Source organism: Taudactylus pleione, unplaced genomic scaffold, assembly GCF_031769625.1.
Source record: "Taudactylus pleione unplaced genomic scaffold, aTauple2 ptg000135l, whole genome shotgun sequence".
Lineage (NCBI taxonomy): Eukaryota > Metazoa > Chordata > Amphibia > Anura > Myobatrachidae > Taudactylus > Taudactylus pleione.
In genome coordinates, this window is record NW_028284537.1 from 5,683,058 (window position 1) to 5,705,913 (window position 22,856).

Below are 22,856 nucleotides of genomic sequence, written 5' to 3' on the forward strand. Positions count from 1 at the left end.
CTGTCTCTCTCAGCCTTATTCCCTCGGCCCCAGTGTGCGACTCTCAGACCCATTCCCCCGGCCCCAGTGCACGTCTCACTGCCCCAGTGCACATCTCTCTGCCCCATTCCTCCAGGACCCAGTGTATCTCCCATACTCATTCCACCTCCTGCCCCAGTGCACGTCTCTCTGCCCCATTCCCCCAGGACCCAGTGTATCTCCCAGACTCATTCCCCCCCCCTGCCCCAGTGCGCATCTCTCTGCCCCATTCCCCCATGTCCCAGTATGTCTCCCAGACTAATTCCCCCCCCCCTACCTTAGTGCGTGTCTCTCTGCCCCATTCCCCCAGGACCCAGTGTGTCTCCCAGACTCACCCCCCCTCCCCCCTGCCCCAGTGCGCGTCCCTCTGCCCCATTCCCCCAGGACCCAGTGTGTCTCTCAGCCTCATTCTCCCCCAGCCCCAGTATGCATCTCTCAGCCCCAGTCCTCAGCATCAGTACTGAGCAACCAGCCCTCAGCATCAGTCCACACTCCCCAGCCACCAGTTCTCAGAATCAAGCCCCATAAGCCCCCACCCACCAGTCCCAGCCCACAGCATGAGTCCCAAGCCACCAGCCACAGTCCTCAGCCACCAGCCCCAGCATCAGTCCCCACTCCCCAGCCCCAGAGCTCTGAATCAAGCCCCAGCCACCAGTCCCAGCCCACAGCATAAGTCACAAGGAACCAACCCTCAGCCCCAGTGTCTGCCCGCGTCCGTCCACCCACCAACATTTACCTGCTGCTGCTCCTCTGTTTGGCTGCCCGCTGCTTGTCTGTGGCGTGGCCAGCGTTCCCATCTTGCAGGGTAGGCTGCTTGTTGCTGAGCCTGTCTTGTCGGCAGGGCCGGGACGCTGAGGGGCTGGAGGCGGAGCCTTCGTCAGTGGTGACTGACAGGCTCCGCAAAGGATTGTGGGGGAGCTGCTGTGGCTGGGGCTGTCATGCGCAGCAGCTCCCCATAGCAAATTTCATTTGTTCTCTAGTGCTGCCCGATCGGAGCTGAGCTCCGATCACGGCAGCGGCCGTGGGTGAGTGGAGGGTGGCCGCGGGAACCGGCCCGGTGTCCCGGCGGCCCTGACTGACAGAGCTGTCACTGGAGCACAGCTCCGCTCCCTCATCAGTGCTACTTCCAGAATGCTGGGCGGCGCTCGACAGGCGTGATGATATCACGCGGTGCGCCCAGCATTCTGGGAAGACAAGGGTAAAGTTACTTTTTATACCGGGGGCCGCAGAGAGGGGTGGATTGGTGGTGCGGGCAGTATACTGTGGACTGTGGGAGCGGGAGGGGTGTGCAGGCGCTTTTGGTGTCACCCCCTCGGAGGGTGACACCCGGTGCGGTCCGCACTCCCCGCACCACCCTAGTGACGCCGCTGGCACAGCCACACACAATGCCATCCTTTGCACCCCCTGCTGCATTTGTGATCCCATGGGTCGCGATGGTGGATGGTGCCGGGCCGCTGTCCAGCTGAGTAAGCCTCAGCTTACTCAGGTTGGCCGGGTTGTGAGGCCAGGAAACAGCATTCATGGGCCCAGCACCTGGCCTTGTCACTCCCAGAAAATGGGGGAGTCATGCCCCCTTTTCCGGGAACGCCCCCAGCACCGCCGCCTAAATGCTGCTGCCTGTCAATCAGACAGTGACTTCGCAGCCTGGGATCACCATTGGTCGTGATTGTTGTCCCTTGGGCCAGGCTGCGGTAGCTGAAGCTTTCCGCAGCCTGACCGGGTCCTGGCAGCTTGCGAGGCCAGGAAGTCTGCATGCACCTACGCAGACCCTGGCCTCGTCCCTCCTGGAAAATGGGTGCAACATGCCCCTGTTTCCAGAAAAGCTGCCCAGGAATGCCCCCGCTCTGCCTCCTAAACGCCGCAGCCTTTCACTCAGGCTGTGGCTGTGTACACCCACCATTGGAGATGTGCGCTAACCATCGGGTTAGCGTACATCTCGGAATTAGGCCCTCAGCACGGTGAGCGGGAAATATCTCTGACAGTCCAAAAAAGTCCTTACTTGTGGGATGGTCTGTTTGTTTGTCTCTATGGTTATGGATTCAAACACCCCTGCACTGATTGGGATGAAACCAACATGAAGTGGTCCAGTTGGAGCCTGGCCAGGGTTTAGGGGGGTTAGGGTCCCAGTCGGACCTCCTGTTGGTGTACACTGGGCAGAACTTTGACCCAGGGAGCCTGTTCTGAGCCTTCCATTAGATGGATTTGAACAAAAAATTCAGAGTGGTAACATTGGTTCCCAGAAGACACACTGTACTCGCGGGTTCAGGTTCTGGTCGGACCTCTTGTTGGTGTACGCTGGGCAGAACTTTGACCCGGGGAGCCTGTTCTAGGCCTTCCTCCGGATGGATTCGGATGAAAACTTCACATAGGGGTGGCAATTTATCTTGGATGCCTAATGAAGTGGTTGGGGTCCCGGTTGGACCTCTCAGTGGAGTGCACTAGGGAGAACTTTGAGCCAGGGAGCCTGTTCTTGGGCCTTCCACTGAATGGATTTGGATGAGATTACATAACAAAATGAAAGAGTAAACGTACTAAGCTCTGGAGAGTGATAAACCACCAGCCAATCAGCTCCTAACTGTCATTTTTTCAAATACAACCTGTAACATGACAGTTAGGAGCTGAGTGGCTGGTAACTTATCACTTTCCAGGGCTTAGTACATCTCCCCTTAATAACTTAAAGATTTAAATGAGCACTTCAGCTAGTTTTTTTTATAATTGGGACAGGTACTTGGATATGCAGCATGCACCCACTTTTTTGTTGGGGTGCCCTGACCCCTGAATCTGCCCTGCTAACCGAGGTGGTCCAAGCAGTGAGGTAAATCCACAGAAAGGGGAGGGGGGAGAGAGAGAGAAGAATGGAAACAGTCAAGTATTAGCAATGCTGTCAGAGAAGCAGGGAAAGGCCAATGTGAGACAACTGCATATCACTTGGGTACGAAAGACCCCAGGGTTCTCAGGCAGGGCCACAACTAGGGGGGCTGGCTGAGGAAGGTGATGTCACACGCGCTGAAGTACAGTGTATGAGGAGCCGGCCACTGCCTTGAGGAGGAGCAAAGAGAAGATCCAGGAGTAACACAAACACAGACTGCTGCTGCATCGATAACAAATTGCTACCTTACTCGGGTGACAAAAATCCTAGTTTCGGCCCTGTCTAAGGCAGGCTTGCCAACCTTCTGGCTGCCCCTTCCGGGAGGGATCAGCCAGATCGGAAATTACAAAGGGGGCGTGGCCAACATGAGGAGGCGGGGCCGGCCAGGTGATGCGCGTTTGTGGGCGGAGCAGGGGGGCCACGCGATCGCATCATTTTGGCCCCACTACACAATGCCGATATTACAGGCATTGTGAAGCAGGGGGTGTAGCCGAAATGACGCGATTCGGCGTGAATTGCGTCACGGCCCCCCTGCTGCAGGAGTTTCTAAGGAAAGTGCAGGGGGTTAAGAGGGAGCTGGGAGGATTGCCTGCCTTCTCGGGAGGTCGGGAGCGGCACCCGAATTTCGGGAGGCTCCCGGCCAAATCGGGAGGGTAGGCAAGTATGGTCTAAGGTATAGCTTATGATCGTCTAATCAGATACCATTGTATACACCTCTTTTTAACAAAAAGTAGGCAAGAAAGTTGCAGAAAGTTTTGTTGATTTCCTCTGAGCTGAACAATGTAACACAACGTTAACAATAACACTTCTTCTCTGGGGGCATACATGTCAGGTATGATTACTCAGCATGTCGACTGTTCATTTCACCAGAGAATAAGATATTATTTTCAAAACACTGAAAGCGTTTCTTTCGCTATCCAGGTGCTGCTAGGAGCCTACATTCAACACTCGGGCTGCCGACAGCCCAAATCTTTCTTCTTGATAAAAGAATAACACCAGCCGCCTAATACGTGCCTATTCGTGCCTATTCGCCGGTGAAACTGGTGCCTGTGTATATGAATAGAGAAATCCAAGATGTGCAGGGACTCTAAGCAGAGTTCTCTTATGTTTCAGAAAAACTGATGCCTGGAAATGTTTTATTGTACAAAATAATAATGGATTTGGGGAACCCTACAGGGACATCGCAGTGAAAATCCTACCTACGCTCTATGTTTAGAATGATGGACTGTACACGGTTTGGTACAGGATTACTTTCATGGTAATGGCAGGAAACTTCTGCACGTACCCTAACTAGATTTGTCATGTTGGTATTTATTTTAATTTACTTTTTGAGATGTATTGATTAAAGTGCACATTAATAAAAATAAAGCATGGAAATGTTATACATATTACATTAGGTATAATGTTTAATTTTCCTCAATCCGCAGGAGCCTTACATCTTGGCTCTTTCTACTAATCACTGTCAGGGTATGGTACCTATTAACATTGCTATGTGAGAGGTACGGGACAGAGTGGGATTGTCCATGTTATATGGGGGGGGGGGGGGGGGGAGAGGGCTGTGGCCACATTCCCAGGAGTGTGAAATGTGATAAGCTATCCCATATCTGCTTCCCTCCAATCGTTGTTCAGAGCAACAGTGACTGGGCGTACTTCCGACAGTGGCGGGGAGACCTCAAACCGGTACTGTCCCACCTATATGGGATGTTGGGAGGTGTGCTGTGACGCATGGGCATGCACAGGTTCTACTTTAGGGGGTGCAAGATATAGCCATGCCCCCCTCCCTTCCACACACCTCTTCCTGAGGTCCTGGTCGTGTATAGATCCCCTTCAGTATTTGTACCAGGAAGTGACGTGGAGTGAGGGCGGAAGTGTGGTTCCATGCCCATAAAGGCCACCAAAAGAAGAAATTTGTCCCTTCACGGGCTTGCTACGCTCGCCACGCTTCGGGCATGGTGGCCACAGGTTTATATTCCCCTTCTATGTCCACGTGGATAGTAAGGAATGACTTTGGACAGTAACTGATGACGTTGGTACAAATACTGAAGGGGATCTATCCACTACTATCTGAATACCAGGCAGGTCTGAATTGGTGCGCACGCCAACGTCACTGCCTGTGCTGCCTCGCCCCAAGATACATCCCCAATCCCGGTATATTCTGTGATAATTCAGGTTGGGGCTGCCGTAAGGGTGTGCAGGTACACACCCCATGCGCACGCCTATGCAGTGTTTTCCAACTCCAGTCCTCCAGAAGCGTTTTATCTGGGGATGGTAAACATGTGCAAACTCTGTGCAGGCACCATCCTCTGATAAAACGCCTCTTATTCTGAAGGTAAGGAAATGCAGAAAACAAAATGAAAAATAACATTTATTTTATATAGTAAAGCGTTCTAGGAATCATGCCTGCCATGTCTCTAACGTGATAATTACATTTTTGCCTGTGTTAGCATTATCTGTGCTTCATTTTCCAGTTTTGCCGAAATTGTTCTCAAAATGAATGTTCCTCAGAAGTTTCCTGATTCTGAGTATACAGAACTGCAGCATTTACTGTGAGAGTAACAGGTGTTCTTATCCCCAACAAAACACCCAGAAATAAATCTAGGCTATGTGGTCCCTTAAGTTGATTTTTTTTTTATTTATTTTTTTTTAACAGCCTTGAGCAAAATCTCTGCAAAAATTTTAAGCAAATACAGTTTTGTGGCAAAACCGTCCATTTCCCAGAAGTACAGACTTACAAGTTCCGCCATTCCGAATACACCACTCTGCAGTGTATTTATAAATGTACATCTCTGGAGATGAACTGTGGTGGGGCGACAGTAACCATGTCCTTCTGATGGGTGGTGTGCTTGGGACAGGACAGGGAACATCTATGTCCCCGCTGTTCTGGCGAATCGTGTGACATTTCACAGCCAAATGCAGAACTAGGCGAATATTTCAATTGTCATTTTTTTGAGGCTGCAATATTCACATTGATCAGCTTAGTTGTTCAATCTTTTGGGGCTCTGTATTGCTTTGTGTAGTGACACTTTTCTTCCCAGCAATGTTCATTCATGTTTGCCCAGATTCCTGAAATCACTGCTGACTGCCCAGCTGCACACACACCAGTAATTGGATTCAAACATCATCACTGTATTAACTTGTCTAATTCAACACATGAAGTATCAAAGATAGTTATGCTCCCTGGGAATAAATGCCAAAACATGCACATGCATACGCCTCCGATATTTCCTATAGAATGACTTGTTTCTGTTGGCAGAGATCCTCATTGCTTTATCTTGGACATAGTCTGCATAATGACAGGTTTGTGTGAGGGGCGTGGACATTAAAGACACATGTAAAGGCGTCAAACCTTTTCTGACTTGTTAAAGTTCTCACAGTCGTCATTTATCAGAGCTCCGTGCTGCAGATACCCCATCAGATACCCCTATTAGTAGGAAGTTATCATACAGAAAAATAACTTCACCTACAGCACCCGGAGCCCAGGTGATTCCAAACCATTAATGGTAAGACTGCCGGCTGACCTGGCTGCTTACAATATACTGTACTGTGTAATTCTACAAATATTTAGCACCTATGTTTATCTGAGTTCCCAACACCAACTTAAACTTACTTGGGTTGATTTTTTTTTTAAGTGTAGTTTGTCTATTAATTACGCTTTCAGGACAAGCTTGTGTTTTGTATTCTCTGTACCTGTATGAGCTAATTAGAAGTTCAGTAACGTTTTTGTTCATTGAGCTTTCTTGGGAATGTTTTTAGCTTTTTTGCATTTTGTGTATTAAAAGATGTTTTTTGTATATTTCTGCTTTTATTATTTTTATTATTGCTTTTGATGATTTTATTTCATGGGGTTTTTCTACTCTGCGATCACCTTGGGTGCGGCTTGGTTTTCTCTGTAGCCGTAAAGATCCGATGTGCGCTGAAAGCGTGCAGGAGAGTCCGTGATCTTGCTGTGCATTATGAATGATGGAGAATGTACAATGATGGTTACTTTTGGAGAAAGAGGGAAAGACCGTCGAATTTAGATATCAACAGATATATCCAAAAAGTATTGATGAAATAGACACGACACTGGTTTTAGAAGCGATTTTCTTGTATGAGAAGTGCTTTGTCCTAAAAACTTATTGCATTTAAATGCAAGGAGATACTTAGCAAGTCCATGGATGTGAGCTGTAGTGATCCATAGTATTTTGTTTAGCAATATACAGTATAATATGTTTTCTTTTGTGTTTTGGAGGTTGTTATGCTGTGGTACAATTGTTTGTTTTTGACAATCTGTCGTTTCATTGTACCTATTTACGTATAGTTAAGTTAAAGTTCTGTGTAATGTGCTTGGAGGGAGTGAGGGGGTAGACATGGCCAGTGATGGTAGAGATTTGGCCACGTGCTGCCCCCTGAAAGTGAACTTTAGGGATGGTCTCATGAGACAGTGACTGTGCTTGTTTTATGGTCGTAGTACATGGGCAATTTACAACTTGGGCTCTGTGGTCTAGAATTTGGGTCAAGCTTCTGTCATTGGGTTTTTAAAGAAGTGGCACCAGTAGGACTGTGGGTAAGGCCATCATTTTCTCATCCTGTGACACTTTCCTATACTTAAGGTTCACTACTAATGCTGCTGCAGATGAGCAGGTGTTCTCTAACACTATTATCCAACATCATTTGTTTCATTATCGCTTGATTACTATTGTCAATGACAGCCTACATTAGGAGTTTCATGCAGCCCTCCAGCGGCTGTGGAACTAATCATCCCAGCAAGCCCTGCATGTTGAATTTCCCTGCCTTACATCTCCTGCTACCATGGTGGCGCCTGTGACTCTAACATGTCCTGATTAATGGTACATTATGCACCAGAGGTGAGAAAATAAGGAGAGAGGTGCTTTGAAATGAGTAAAATTGTACTTGTTTAATATCTCTTATTTATGTTTGGATATTTCCGGGACGATTGTCTAATACGAAAGCGCATGTAAACATGTTACATATAGTGTAATATCAGCAGACATTGGACCGCAACAATCTCTATTATTACATGTTCACTAAACATAGTTATAATCTTAATTTTTTTGCATCTGTAATGCTCTTCCTTGCTAAATATTACATTGCAACGTCCAGCAAGGGATTGGGAGCTGAAGGTCGGCCTAGCGATTTATATGTATATACATACGTTGCTGTGTTGACATTTTACCAACTAACATTGTATCTCCTTCCACAGTAAATGTGGCCAATGACATATGTAGTTCCATCAATTAAATCGGTGCACCGTGATATGCTTCATCTATAGCAGTATGTTACTTCAAGGCATTCCCTATTGGGGTTTGTTATATTCTCCCCTGACTACTCTGTAATTAACCCATTATCCCTTTTATTCATATTTGAATTTTTTTAACAGCTGGATTCCTGCCCTTTAGCTGTTACATTATGTTAATTTAGGAGTACGTAGCAGGCACAGTGCAAATCTAGCAGCCGCCACCATGGTAACAGATGTGTACATCTGTTGACATATTTAAATAACTTTATCGTTCAGGTAACAATGTCTTGCAATACATATTATTTTTATATATATATATATTTCTATAGCTGTGTAAGCCAGTCTTTACATTGATTTAATTTCCATGTATTAACAATTCTGATATGATGATAAATTAATTATAGGGCATATATTCCAGTAGGTATTGTTTTGTACCGGGTTGGGTACAGGATGCCGGTGCTCAGGAACCCGGTGGTCAAAATCCCAATGCCAGCATCCTGACAGGGTTAGGATACCAACTCCTGTCGGTAGGTATCCTAACCCTTCTCCTATCCCTAACCCTTCCTCTCCGGTGCCTAAACCTAACCTCCCCCTCCCTACACCCTAATCCTCACCCTCCCCCACCTAGTGCCTAACCCTCCCCCTAGTGTCTAACCCTCCCCCTAACCCCGCAACTTACCTTTGGGATGCCGGCTGTCTGGATGCATTCCCTTTGCCGGAATATTGACCGGATCCCTTTTGTACTTAGCACCACCCACAAAGTCCCATTATTTAGTAAATAAAACCATCATCTTGCGTCTCCATATTTACTGACATTTAGCATCTGCTCCCTGGGAGATGCCCGTAGAGCAGACACAGGAGGCCACTTTGGGGGCCGGGGCCGGGTTGCTATGTCATTAAGCCCTGCCCCGCTACGGTAAACTGCCGGGAATCGCGGGCAGCGCAAGGAGGGTGCTGACGAGTTTCACGGCATTTAGCCTCGTCCCCTCCATATGGAGCCGCGATTCTCAGCAGACATCTCCCCATCCTGCCCACTTCACTAGGAAGTCGGAGGGATGCGCAAGATCCGGATAATTCGGGCAACCTTTGGGAGAGTAGGTAAGTTCGTGCTTCTCTTGTGAATAGTTACGATGGATACCCATGCATCAGTGTTGGCACCGTATACAGGAGATTAGCAAGAACCCAGCTCGTGAGGCCAATGTATTAAATGAGTTTGTGGTCAATCCTCCGAATATGGCTGCTTACGGAAGACTGCCGCATTAATTATTAGGACTATGGGGCAGATGTACTATGCCTTGAAGAGAGAGAAAGTGGAGAGTGATAAACTACCAACCAATCAGCTCCTAACTGTAATTTTTCAAACACAGCCTGTAACATGTCAGTTAGGAGCAGATTGGCTGGTACTTTATCTCTCCCCATTTTATCCCTCTCTAGGGCTTAGTACATCCTCCCCGTTTGTATTAAGAGGGTACCACAGCATATAACAATCTGTTATCGATCGCAGAAGCAGACCCCATAGATTTCTATGCGGACGGCGAAAATGCCAAATCTATATTAAGCATGAGCAGCTCGGTTTTATAAATTGACGCAAAGACGCATTCCAAATCGCTATGATATCCGCCGATATGCATCGCCATTATTCATAAATAGGCCCCTATATATAGTATGACTGAAAATGGCTGGTCACACGTGATCATATGCTTCACATAAATTCTGTTCTTTAAACCAAAATAAAGAAATCTGTCTGAATCTATCCCCAAAACCACTCAAAGGTTGTAAAAGTGAGTGGAAGCTGTTTACACATGCACAAAGCCATAAATATATATATATATAATAAGACAAATTGCCATCTGATGACTTATACTTTCAAGTTCCAGTAATCGCTGCACTTCAAATCCTGTTTGATGTGAAGAGGGTAACTCTTATGTTGCTTCGGGGCGAGAGAAGTGTCAGGTCTCATGTACAGGCTAATGGGTAGCGAACAGAAATACTTTTCCAGCTCCTACACACACTTCCCGGTAAGCAGGAGATTATTCTCTGAACTACCCACCATTATACCACAAGATAGGTAATGATAAGTTCTTTTATACGCCTCTTGAGCGCTCTCACCAGACAGACAGCGCTATCTGCATTCAATACTGAGAATCGCCAGTATCTACCAGACAAATTTATTCAGAGAAAAGGCTGCACACGGACCGGAGAGAGATTTATTGAGTGAAACTGACTGACTCAAATGACTCTCAGCTAATGGAGCCGTACAGAGACCATTTATGAATGAGAGTTATCATGCAAGGAAACGAGTCAGGTTATTTCCCAAGGGGTGAATGTAAACAGTAGGATTAAGGTTCTGCCTATGACATGGATTGTTGGGGGGGGGGAGGGATTTTTTTTGGGGGGATCGTAGGGATGTGTTTAGTAAACTTTGATCACAGTTTCATGTTACAACTCAGTTTTCTTGTGTATTATGCACAATCTATAATATAGGTTACAAGCCTATTCATTTAGTAAAGCAACCAGAATATTTTATTTTTTTTGCAGAGTACAATAATGCAGAGACAGTCTATGGATAGAGTAGACAAGTAATACTTATATCTATAGGGCAAGTCCGCTACAAATGGTCCCAAACATTTTATCGCTAGCTTCACCCGTCTGTAGTCAACTCTCTTAACTGAATAGTTTTTGATAGCGTGACTAAAATAAAATAAGCCAGGTGGGTCAGTATTTATTTTGTCATAAATGTTTAAATTGTTGCTATACTTTAAAGAGAAAAAATACATATTATTTTAATAGAGAATCGTAAACAAAATTTTCAAAACTGTTATATCATTCTGCATTTTGACTGCACAATTTTACATGTTTTCCCGCTTGAAATTTGCCCTGTAGTGTTCCTAGTCCTACCTCGACTGCACCACATAGCAGAATGAACTGAATGCCGTCATCTCTGTTCATAAGGCACTATGGGGTCTATTTACTAAGCAGTGTTAGGAGATAGAGTGAAAAGTGATAAGATAGTGACAAGGTGCCAGCCAATCGGATCCCAACTGTCATCTCACAGGCTGTGTTTGAAAAATGACAGTTGGGAACTGATTGGCTGGCACCTTATCACTTTCTTATCACTTTTCACTCTGTCTCCTAACACTGCTTAGTAAATAGACCCCAGAGTTACTCATATTGTCAACCTCACATTCTGAAGCTCCATATCCCTTATACAGCAGTAGCGTTCCTGCTAGGCTGTTCTAGCAGGGTGCCGCGTCCTCCCAGATTTCAAAAGGAAAGAATGCGCCCTTTTGGCGACAGCCTGCTGACGAGAAGAAAGTGTGGTTAAGCGCTCACAGCCGGTGAATAGATGCCATGCGCATGTGCACGGCATCTATTCACAGTGAGGTAAGAGCTTGTGGGCAGCCCAGCATGTCCGTAAGTACTAGCTAGCCCCCAGAGAGTGATGAAAAGGGGGCGTGTCTTAAAGACACACCCCCTTTCTCATGGCCACCCTCCCTTTTCCGACATGCGCTCGAGAGTGCCCTTTCTTTTACGGTCCGGCGCCCTGCCCCGCGCCAGACCTAGAATGAACACTACTCAAGACTGCCTAATTCACTAGGGAAATAGGCAGGATCTGAAAAAGGAGGCTTAAGCTGGGTGCACACCATACAACCCAGCGATGTGGCGACCAATATAGCGATACATCGTGCGCGCAGTACACATTGCATGATCCACGCGATTTATTGTTACATGTTGCATGTAACTACACCCTGTCGTTCATTGCATCGTCCTATCTGCTGTTGATGCAATGAACGACCTCGGCAACGACGGATCGGACATGCAGACTATATTTTGTATACGATGTATCATACCAATCTGCGTCGGAGCGATATATTGTACGATACATTGTATAGTGTGTAACCAGCTTTACTCTCCCCGGCACTACACACTGGGGTCAATCCCATTAGCGGCTATTTCCCCCGCAGCGCGAGTATCTGCATCTGTATACTGCACTTGCTATACTGTACCTCCAGACTGGCACATTTTTTTGTTTGCAGCCCCATAGCTTACAAAATATCTGCGAGTCCGGGGTGAGATCGGGCCACCAGGCGGGGCGAGTTACAGCGCCACTGCTGGCGTTCTACACAGCTAATAGGATCGGGCACACTGTATACATTTCACAACATTAGTGCCGGGTTGGGCTGCCAGACTGAAAGGGGTCTCAGGAGGGTCGCATTCGGGATCGACGCGTGCACAAATCCTGGCTCGACCTGCCAATAGCGACCTGAAAGGGGTATTATTATCAGGTTATTTCGGTGTAACCATGATCAGCTGGGTGCTGCTGCTATTTTGCTTTATAGCGCCAAGGTCTATTTCCTATTTTTATATTTTCTAGTTATGCTTTATTTGGCCATTATTATTATTGTTGTTGCTATTATTGTTTTTATTATTATTAATAATAATTTATATGTTGCTGCAAGGGTTCCACAGCGCCTAGTACATAAACAAATGAGCACACAAGAAAAACAGTTATTAACAGTAGAAATTGGTTGTGTGCTGATCAGTTACAGAAAAGAAAGCATGATTCAGTATATGACCAGGTTTCTTTTTACTTATGTAAATATGACTATTATGTTTTTGGCAGTTTGGTTCATAGTGTTTTTGTGTTTTTTTTTCTTCATTTTAGTCTTTCACTGTGTCTCAGGATAGTGAGAGAAATGACCATTTGTGGAGACTTTTCTCTCCTACCCCGTAGGTAATTCAGTAATGAAAGGAGGATCTGGCAGCTGTGCAATACTGATTTTTATAAATCACTCCTTTGTCAGCGCCAGGGTATGGTCAGTGAGTCTAATTATTGGTGTTTTATAGGTCCATTGTTTGTAATCACTTTTAGACAGCAGCTGGAAGACTGTATATAAATATGTAGATGTGTGCAGAAGAGCCTTCTGTGGTTATGGGACACAAAACATTTTATAACATACATTATTATTACCTTTTATTTATAAATTCTCAGTACATTTTACAGTAAGGTAGAGTGGGCAGATAATAGAAACATACAGTCATTCAGTATAGGAACAAGACCATTGCAATGAGGACCTTACACTCTAAAGGGAAATAATGGAGGTGATAAATAAAAAAACAGCAACGGAGCAGCCGCATATAAATGTACAGAAGTGTAGCGTGTTGGCGAGCTGTGAACGTTGCCGCAGGGCACTAGCTGCTACAGAGACAGTTCCAAGGTTCTCAGGGTTGATCCTTTGTGGCTGCATGAAGGCCTGGACCATTGTAATAATCTTAAGCACATGTTTATCTCTGGTTGTGTGATTATACAGTATTTGGGTCACTTGTGCTCAAGCACCGACAGATATAAATTGTGGCCCATGTACAACCACAACTGAAAACCGCTTTCCTAGATCAGGAATATATAGGGTACGTACTACAGTACTAATGTAGTAAGAGGTGCCGATTTGCCCCCTCTTCTGAGGCGCGCACTCCGTCCTGGGGGCCCTGCGCTGTTACTCTGTTACGCAGTGGTCCGCGGGCACTATACTGCCCCCTGGCGTGATGAGGCCACCACTCTGCTCTTTCGAAGCCTATTGGAGGACCTGGGAGGCTAGTGCAGCTTTACCGGGCCCCTACCTAAATTTTACTATGGGACCGGTGATGCACACCTACACCCCTACTGGGAGTTACGTGTTCCTCCTAATACAGAGGTTCCCAAACTCCGCCATTACATTCCAGATTTTAAGGATATCCATGCTTGAGCACTGGTGACTTAATTAGTACCTCAGTCAATTTGATTTAACCATCTGGGCTCAAGCCTGGATATTCTTCAAACATGGACTGTAATGGGGGAGTTTGGGAACCTCCGTCTTAATGGATTAATTTATCAGCTATCGTTCGATTTACTGACACTTTCAAACATATATTTCATATTTCTATCTATATATAGCAATACCTGTTAGAGAACAGAAAAATGCACCACAGTGTAAAGCTCATGCCATTTCATGTTATCGTTTGGGTGAAGCAGTAAATTTGCACTTAGTTTGCACCTGAATATATATATCACATAGGCAAACGCAGGGGGGGTTTCCGTCTGCCTGCAACCCCCCCTCCCCAGCACATACCATGACCACAATAGAAATAGTAATATAATAGAATGTTACTAGTGCTGCATGCTCTTCTCAGTATCACAAATATGATTAGCACCACCTATAGATCTTTTAAAATGTGTCAGCCAGTAATAAATATACCTGTGCACCAACTAGGAGATGTGGAAAACATGCACTGTTAGAGGTACACTGCTACAGACCATCAATAGGGTTAATTATTAATACTGTATAATAATACACTATCCAGTACATAAGGAGACCGATATGTACATATATGTCCAGGGCAGTGCTAAGTTCTTCTGCTGCTCCCTCAGACTCCTGGACTTGCTCCAATGCTCAGGAATGGTGCCCACATCTGAAAAATACATTCTGCTCAGACAGGATTACTGGTCCTGTATATGCTGGAATTATGCACCACAATATACTTTGTATGTAACATATTAAAGCTGGATAAGTGCTAATTCTGCCCTCTTCATGGACTGGCTACACTCACTCTAAAATCAAGCATTTGGAAACCCCCCTCTAGAAATCCTGCGTTTGCCACTGATATCAGGATATCAGCTAGTTGCCTGGATGTCTGACAGGCTAGAGTGTTATTTTGGGCATTGCAAAGAGTAATTATAGGTTTGAAATTCTGCAAAGACAGAAAATATGTATTCACCCAACAACGTTGTCTTATTTCTGTGAGACATCAGTTTCACTCAATTACTCCCAGCAGAACACATTTCCATAATTTGACACGCGTTTTACAATCCGAGGTCAGTTTCGCAAGCCGCCTCCATGAATGCCATTAAGGTCACAAATAATATTTCTCTAATGATATTACAGCACACTGCTATGTATGCAATAATCAAACTATTACCAGCATACACTCTAGCAGACTCTCTCCTCTTTCCAATGATCTTGTATTTCCTTTGCATGCGTTACCTGCTTCTTGGCTATTTTGTGATCTTTAATGAGGTTGCATAGAAATTGCTAGAGAACAGATACATTCTGCCCTGTTAATACAGCATTGTAATAGCGGTGCGAGACTGTATAAAGGTTACCACAAGGAGAATCGGACTCTATTAATAAAATAGATCTTTAATCCACATAAAAGCTGGCTATTATTATAGCCTTCAAAAGCTTTGTGCTCATCGGTTTCTACAAAAGGACTGAGGCCTGTTGGATGAGTCTTGTAATGAGCTAATGCTATGACTGGTGTCAGTGGTCTTGATTGTACTGTAGTACATGTGTTAAAATTTAAAATATAATGTTCAGAGGCCAGTGAACACACTTTCTATAATTAGGGTACTCTAAAATCCAAGAAACTCTAACCCCTGTACAAAGTATCAAAACTTAACTTTTTGTGAACAGTTGCCATCATTGACACGACCTTAAGCTGGGTACACATTAGATGTTAAGTACCCAGCCGATCTTTCATGTGCGACGGACCCAGTGGGGGTGCCTACATACTTGCCGATGCCGGGAGCTGGGGGGGGGTAGCGGGGGGCCATGCCGTTCGGCAGCATGGCATCGCTAGCTACATCTTCAGATCTTTTTGCATGTCCAAAAGAGGATGCGACGGACGACCCACAGGAGCGAGCGTCGGCATCGTGTGTACACACTGGACGATATGAACGATTTGTCGCACCTACGCGTCGGAATCTGCCAAATTGCTCAAGATATTGTCTATAGCGTGTAGGGGCCTTTAGAGATACAATTAATTGAAGCAGCAATCCTACTAAATTAAATGCAGAATATTACTAATTACGGTTTCTTCTTGTATTATGTCTTCAGATTACTAGTAATGATAGATTTTCCACAGTTTTAGGTGACTACCTTGGTAACCACAGTCGCATGGCACATGATGCAGTGAGCAGAAAGCTCACAGAACAGCCACGATAGACTGTATGCAAAGCTTGTGTGCGTGATCAGGTGCAGTACGCAGAACTATTGGCATCAGTCATTGGAATTCCAATGCATGAGGTTTATGGGCATGCCTAGCAGCACTGTGATCAAAGCTCAAGCCTCCACTGTTATGAATTGGATAGCTATTCTGCACAATGGGAAAAAATACAAGGGCAAATCCTGGAACCATGAAAATAGCAATTATGATTCTTTTTAAAGTGCTGACCAGATGACCTTGCCCAAATGAGCTTATTATCTTGGTTGGCTATCCCTTAAAACTCGTGTCAAATGTAACATTTGTGTGGCGTTCTCCTTTCCTGTTGCTGGCCATGATTATTTAAACCATTAATATGCTGCCTTCCTCATATTATTCCAAGCTGGGTGCCCCAGGGCAGTTGCAGGGGTGCCTTGGGTTGGTGGCTCAGTACCAAATAAAATGATTCTTAGTCAGTGTGATAGGCAACACCAGTGCTAATGGCTGCCAATCAAAAAATATGTGGACAAAAATAAGCGCAGCCCTAACAACCACCACATAATTGATCCTAAGGGTGCCATATAAGCACAATTTACCTCATTCAATTTCTGCTGAGTTTCTCAATAATAAACCTTTGGCCCAGTGGTGCCGTGAAAACAATGCTGCTACTCCAGGATGCAGTGATTTGTAAACTTTGATGTATATATGTATATGTGTGTGCGTGTGTATATGTGTATATATATATATATATATATATATATATATATACACAGTCAGGTGCATAAATATTGGGACATTGACAGAATTTTCATGTTTTGGCCTCTGTTCACAACCACAAAGGCTTTGAAATGAAACAAACAAGATGCGCTTTAACTGCAGACTTTCAGATTTAATTTGAGGGTAATTACATCCAAATCAGGTGAACGGTGTAGGAATTACAACGGTTTCTATATGTGCCTCCCACTTTTTAAGGGGCCAAAAGTAATGGGACAAACTAAACAATCCTAAATCTAACTTTCACTTTTTAATATTTTGTTGCAAATCCTTTGCAGGCAATTACAGCCTGAAGTCTGGAACGCATAGACATCACCAGACGCTGGGTTTCATCCCTGGTGATGCTCTGCCAGGCCTCTACTGCAAATATCTTTAGTTCCTGCTTGTTCTTGGGACATTTTCCCTTCAGTTTTGTCTTCATCAAGTGAAATGCATGCTCAATCGGATTCAGGTCAGGGGATTGACTTGGCCATTGCATAACATTCCACTTTTTAGCCTTAAAAAACTCTTTGGTTGCTTTTGCAGTATGCTTCGGGTCATTGTCCATTTGCACTGTGAAGCGCCACCCAATGAGTTCTGAAGCATTTGACTGAATATGAGCATATAATATTGCCCGAAACACTTCAGAATTCATTCTGCTGCTTTTGTCAGCAGTCACATCATCAATAAATACAAGGGAACCAGTTCCATTGCCCACGCCATGACACTACCACCACCATGCTTCACTGATGAGGTGGTATGTTTTGGATCATGAGCAGTTCCTTTCCTTCTCCATACTCTTCTCTTCCCATCACTCTGGTACAAGTTGATCTTTGTCTCATCTGTCCATAGGATGTTGTTCCAGAACTGTAATGGCTTTTTTAAATGTTGTTTAGCAAACTCTAATCTGATCTTTCTGTTTTTGTGGCTCACCAATGGTTTACATCTTGTGGTGAACCCTCTATATTCACTCTTGTGAAGTCTTCTCTTGATTGTTGACTTTGACACATATACACCTACCTCCTGGAGAGTGTTCTTTATTTGGCCAACTGTTGTGAAGGGGTTTTTCTTTACCAGGGAAATAATTCTTTGGTCATCCACCACAGTTGTTTTCCGTGGTCTTCCGGGACTTTTGGTGTTGCTGAGCTCTCTGATGCGTTCTTTCTTTTTAAGAATGTTCCATACAGTTGATTTGGCCACATCTAATGTTTTTGCAATCTCTCTGATGGGTTTGTTTTGATTTTTCAGCCTAATGATGGCTTGCTCTCATATTGAGAGTCGACAGCAACTGATTCCAAATGCAAATGTCACACCTAGAATCAACTCCAGACCTTTTACCTGCTTAATTGATAATGAAATAATGAGGAAATAGCCCACACCTGTCCATGAAATAGCTTTTGAATTGATAGTCCCATTACTTTTGGCCCCTTAAAAAGCGGGAGGCACATATAGAAACCGTTGTAATTCCTACACTGTTCACCTGATTTGGATGTAATTACCCTAAAATTAAATCTGAAAGTCTGCAGTTAAAGCACATCTTGTTTGTTTCATTTCAAAGCCATTGTGGTGGTGAATAGAGGCCAAAATATGAAAATTCTGTCAATGTCCCAATATTTATGCACCTGACTGTGTATGTATGTATATATATATATATATATATATATATATATACTGTTCACTCTAGGTCCGGCGCCGGAGCTAGAGAAAGGGCACAGCTGTGCACGTCCAAAAAAGGGCATGTCCAAGGAAAAGGGTCATGTCTTTAAGACACATCCCCCCTTTCGTCACTCTTGGGGGCGTGCCCGGCACTTACGGACATGTTCTGCTGCCCCCAAGCGCTGCTATCAGTGTGAAAGGTTGCTGGGCGCAGGCTGTTTCAGCGGGGGCGCCGCACTGGAGGGCACGGTGCTTTTTGCCTTTTAGAAGTAGTGCCTCATTGAACTAGCTTCTGTACTGTGTTTATTTATATATATATATTTTGACATAACATCTAAATGCAATGGTTTTGATATACTGCTGATTATTTTGATATATCATCAAAAATTTTGCCAACTTGACATGACATAAAAAGCACTATGCATTTCTAATTTATTTAAAATGTTCAGTATCGTTGCCAAGGATATAAAATATATCGATGAACTAGCAATTTGTACTAAAATGTTTATTATGAGATGTTTACAGAACTTTTAAAGAAAACCGTTTTAGCTTATATTGTTGTCTTGAAATCAATACATTTTAGGTGTTTTCAATAAAATAACATGCAATCAAGGCATTGTTTAAAATTGGGATGAAATTATTGATTAATTAGGTAGAATAGAGGCATTTTCTGGGCTTGTTAGTATTATCAGATCTAGGGAGGTACTGTAGCATTTATGGCTTGTAGAAGGAACACGTATTTATACAGTAACAAGTAGTATTTTTTACAATAAGACCAGGAATTATTATTGTATTTTTTTTACTTCATTTAAGAAATCAGTAGATAAAGTAATTTTCTCTAAATTGCACGCACTACCCGGTTGTATCATAACCGGCTCCTCATTATTATTATAAATCTATATAAATAACAAGAACATTACCCCGTGCTTATATTGTACCATTTTATTTGCTGAATTTGCCGAAAGCGGAATTGCAAACTTTTCTTGTTTGCAACAACTGCAGATCTTTCCCAATGAACAATAACATACTCCAGTGTCTCTCTCTGCACTGTATATTCTAATTAAAAAGTTCATTTCCTCCAGCTGCCAACTTGTACAGGTTTTTTTAAAACCAAAAAAACTATTTTAAATTGAGTCATTGTAAACCGGTTCTGTTGGATTGCAGTAAACTGAGACAGATGTTGTAATCTTAATTAAGGAAAGTAAATAAAACAAAACCATTTTGATACCTGCAGTCATGTTGGTGTCTGGAGTGGGAGGACCTCCTGGATAGAAATGTTAAATTTTTTAAGGTAAAAGCTGTTATAGTTCATTGACATACAATACTTCCCAATAGTCACATATTTGTCAGGACTATCTCAGAAAGTAGACGGAGCTTTGTGTGAAATTGATTGCAGTAGTGTGAAGACTCTTTCATGTACATCTTAAACATCACCACTTTTCCAGCACATTACCTTAGCATATGTTAAACTGTGATCTTAAAGCACAATCTCCTCACTCCACCTGCACTGTTCTTAAGCAAAACAGTGTTGGTCAGGTTACATACTATTGTTGCAGGGAACAATAGTTCCACAGTCACACAAGATTAAAGTTGTCACACGTCAACATCCCCTACATCAAGGACTCATTTTTTGCAACTCATAACCATCCAATAAACCAGGAACTCAATATTGTATCCAGGCTGCCTAGATACAGCGACCACCATCTCTTACTACAGTTCTTCTCAAACTCGGTCCTCAGGACCCCACACAGTTCACGTTTTGCAGGTCACCCAGCAGGTGCACAGGTGTATTCATTACTCACTTCCAAATTTTAAAAGATCCACAGATTGAGCTAATTATTTCACCTGTGATTCTGTGAGGAGACTTGGAAAACATGCACAGTTTGGGGTCCTGAGGACCGAGTTTGAGAACCTGTGGCCTACTATATGGGAATATATTACATGAGGGCTTTCCATCTATTGCTGCTGCACAGTTGCATATTTATAAGCCAGTTTGGTGAGGATGCTGCTACTGGCACGCTCACCGACTCAGTTAGTTTACTCCGGGCTGTTCCTTCACACTGTCTTAATATCCAATCGCTCTCTACCAAATTTGCACACATAATGCTCCACTCTTTGTTCATCCTCCTCCATATACATATACACTCTCAGTCCATGTGGCCAAGGTGTTCTTTCCCTGCTGAATAGCCATGCTGCCTAAACACGGTGATGCCCGCCTCAAGGCATGGGAGCACTTTTTAAAGGGGCTGTCCTCTGTTGGGGTCTCCTTCAGACACTTCTCACTTCAGCCATGCTACCTGGACGCAGTGACTCCCCCCTTCCCCCCCGCCCATCTCAGTATCACACTTTTAGCAATCATGGCAACCAGTCACGGATCCTCTTCTGGAACTCAGGGGTAGTCAGAACGTCCACCCCTCCAGTCCTGGGCCACCAGTTATTGCATAACTCCTACTCCCTGACTATTGTGAGCTCACACATGATCCCCACTGCTGCCTTGTGTGAGGACACTTAATCATACATTCGGTTAGATTGGAGCTTGATGATTAGGGAAGAGGAAAGCTCCATCTCCAGCGAAATCGGTGTTTTTTTCGCCAAACGATCTTTCTTTTCTCTGTATAATTAATAGGCCCAACGGTGTGTACTGTAAATGAAGACAAGACTGTAAGTGAAGACAGTTTGTAAAATGGTATATGTCATTTATCATACATATGTAATCTTATCTTTAACCGTTTTTCTTCTAAACCGCATTCTTCTTATAATATACTGTTTTAGAATGCAATTTTGTTTCGTCCAATAGGAGAAGACTCATATAAATCATTATTTTCTCTTGTGTTTGGTGTACATTTCAGGATAATACAAACTCTTTGCAATTATTCTGTGTGTTTCCATCAGTTTTGCCCAACCGGCAGCTTCTTTATAAAACGGTCAACAATCACTTGAGTCCTTAAACAAATGAGATTACTACAAAGAGTAGTAATTTGCTGTTTTTTACATTTATTTTTATTAGGAAGCCGACTAAACAAGGACCTGCGCCACTATTTAAACCAGGGGTTCCAGAAAGCATCTCCCGACCACGAACTGCAGCAAATCATTCGAGATAATCTTTACCGCCATGCAGTGCCTTGTGAGTAACGCATTATGAAATATTTACAACTGTTTCCATTGTTTATGGTTGCAAAATAACTGGAGTTTCTAGTATCATGCAATTGGTGCTGTAGAGCTTGCACTTTATCCAGCCCCCCTAGGAATAAATAAGTCTGCCCCTTTTTTATGTATATTCTAGGTGCATGCACAGATTAAATATGGCCTTGAAATGGAGATGTGGCTCTTGTCAAGACTTGTGAAAATATATATATTTTTAATTATTATTTCCTTTTATTTTTGAATTGTGTATGTATTATTTTGTATTGCACTAAACAAAGGTGGTGGTCTCATATATTAATATACAGGTTGAGTCTCCCATATCCAAAATGCTTGGGACCAGGGGCATTTTGTATAACGGAATATTTCGTATTTTGGAATATTTGCATATCATAATTAAATATCTTGGGAATGGGACCCCAATATACACACAGAATGCATTTATGTTTCATATACACCTTATACACACAGCTTGAAGGTAATTTTATACAATATTTTTAATAATTTGTGCCTTAGACAAAGTTTGTGTACATTGAACCATCAAAAATCAAAGGTTTAATTATCTCAGTCATACCAAAATAATTCCGTATTTCGGAATATTTGGGTATGGGAGACTCAACCTGTACAAGAAGAAGTCACTTGGTTTTTCCATACTGTCCAAAGGATTATTACCTTATCATGTGCAGTGTAATCTTAATAATTTCTAATCACATATTGGATGTAGACACCATGTGAAGAGCCAAGAATGAATAATCATATTGTGTATATATACACCAATTTCCCGGTTCGCAAATTTGCTTTCCAAGAATGGGAAGTCTACTTGGTGCGTTTTGGATGAATTGACTGATATCACCTGACTGCTCAGTAATATAATTATTACAGGCCATAATATCAGCCTAATACCCTTATCATTGTGGAGGGAGGCAGTGATTAGACCGGCAGACTGAACACCGCTGGTCTAAATACTGACGCCTAAAGCCCGACACGGGACTTAAGATAGGCGTTGAAATACAGACTCCTACCTTAATCCTGACGCTGGAAGACAGGCAGATGCCGAACCGATCGAGGTAAATTCTGCACGTCTTAACTGTTAGCCGCGAGGGAGGAGGGTTAGCGTTAGGCTCCCCTGGGTGGACTTCGGGTTAGGCACCCCACGGGGAGGGTTAGGCTAGGGGAAGGGTAGGTTAGGGTTAGGCACCACTGGTGGGAGGTTAGCACCCCCGG

General features: G+C 43.9%; 1 protein-coding gene across 8 annotated transcripts in view; it reads left to right on the top strand.

The window, feature by feature from the left end:
• The window catches only part of MAGI1 (membrane associated guanylate kinase, WW and PDZ domain containing 1), a 576,221-nt gene that overhangs the window by 229,451 nt on the left and 323,914 nt on the right, over nt 1-22,856 (top strand). For all 8 annotated transcript variants that reach the window (XM_088473383.1, XM_088473386.1, XM_088473385.1 and 5 more), the window contains exon 2: nt 21,499-21,615. In XM_088473383.1, the coding sequence (XP_088329509.1) occupies nt 21,499-21,615 (117 nt within the window). The remainder of the gene's footprint in view (nt 1-21,498; nt 21,616-22,856) is intronic.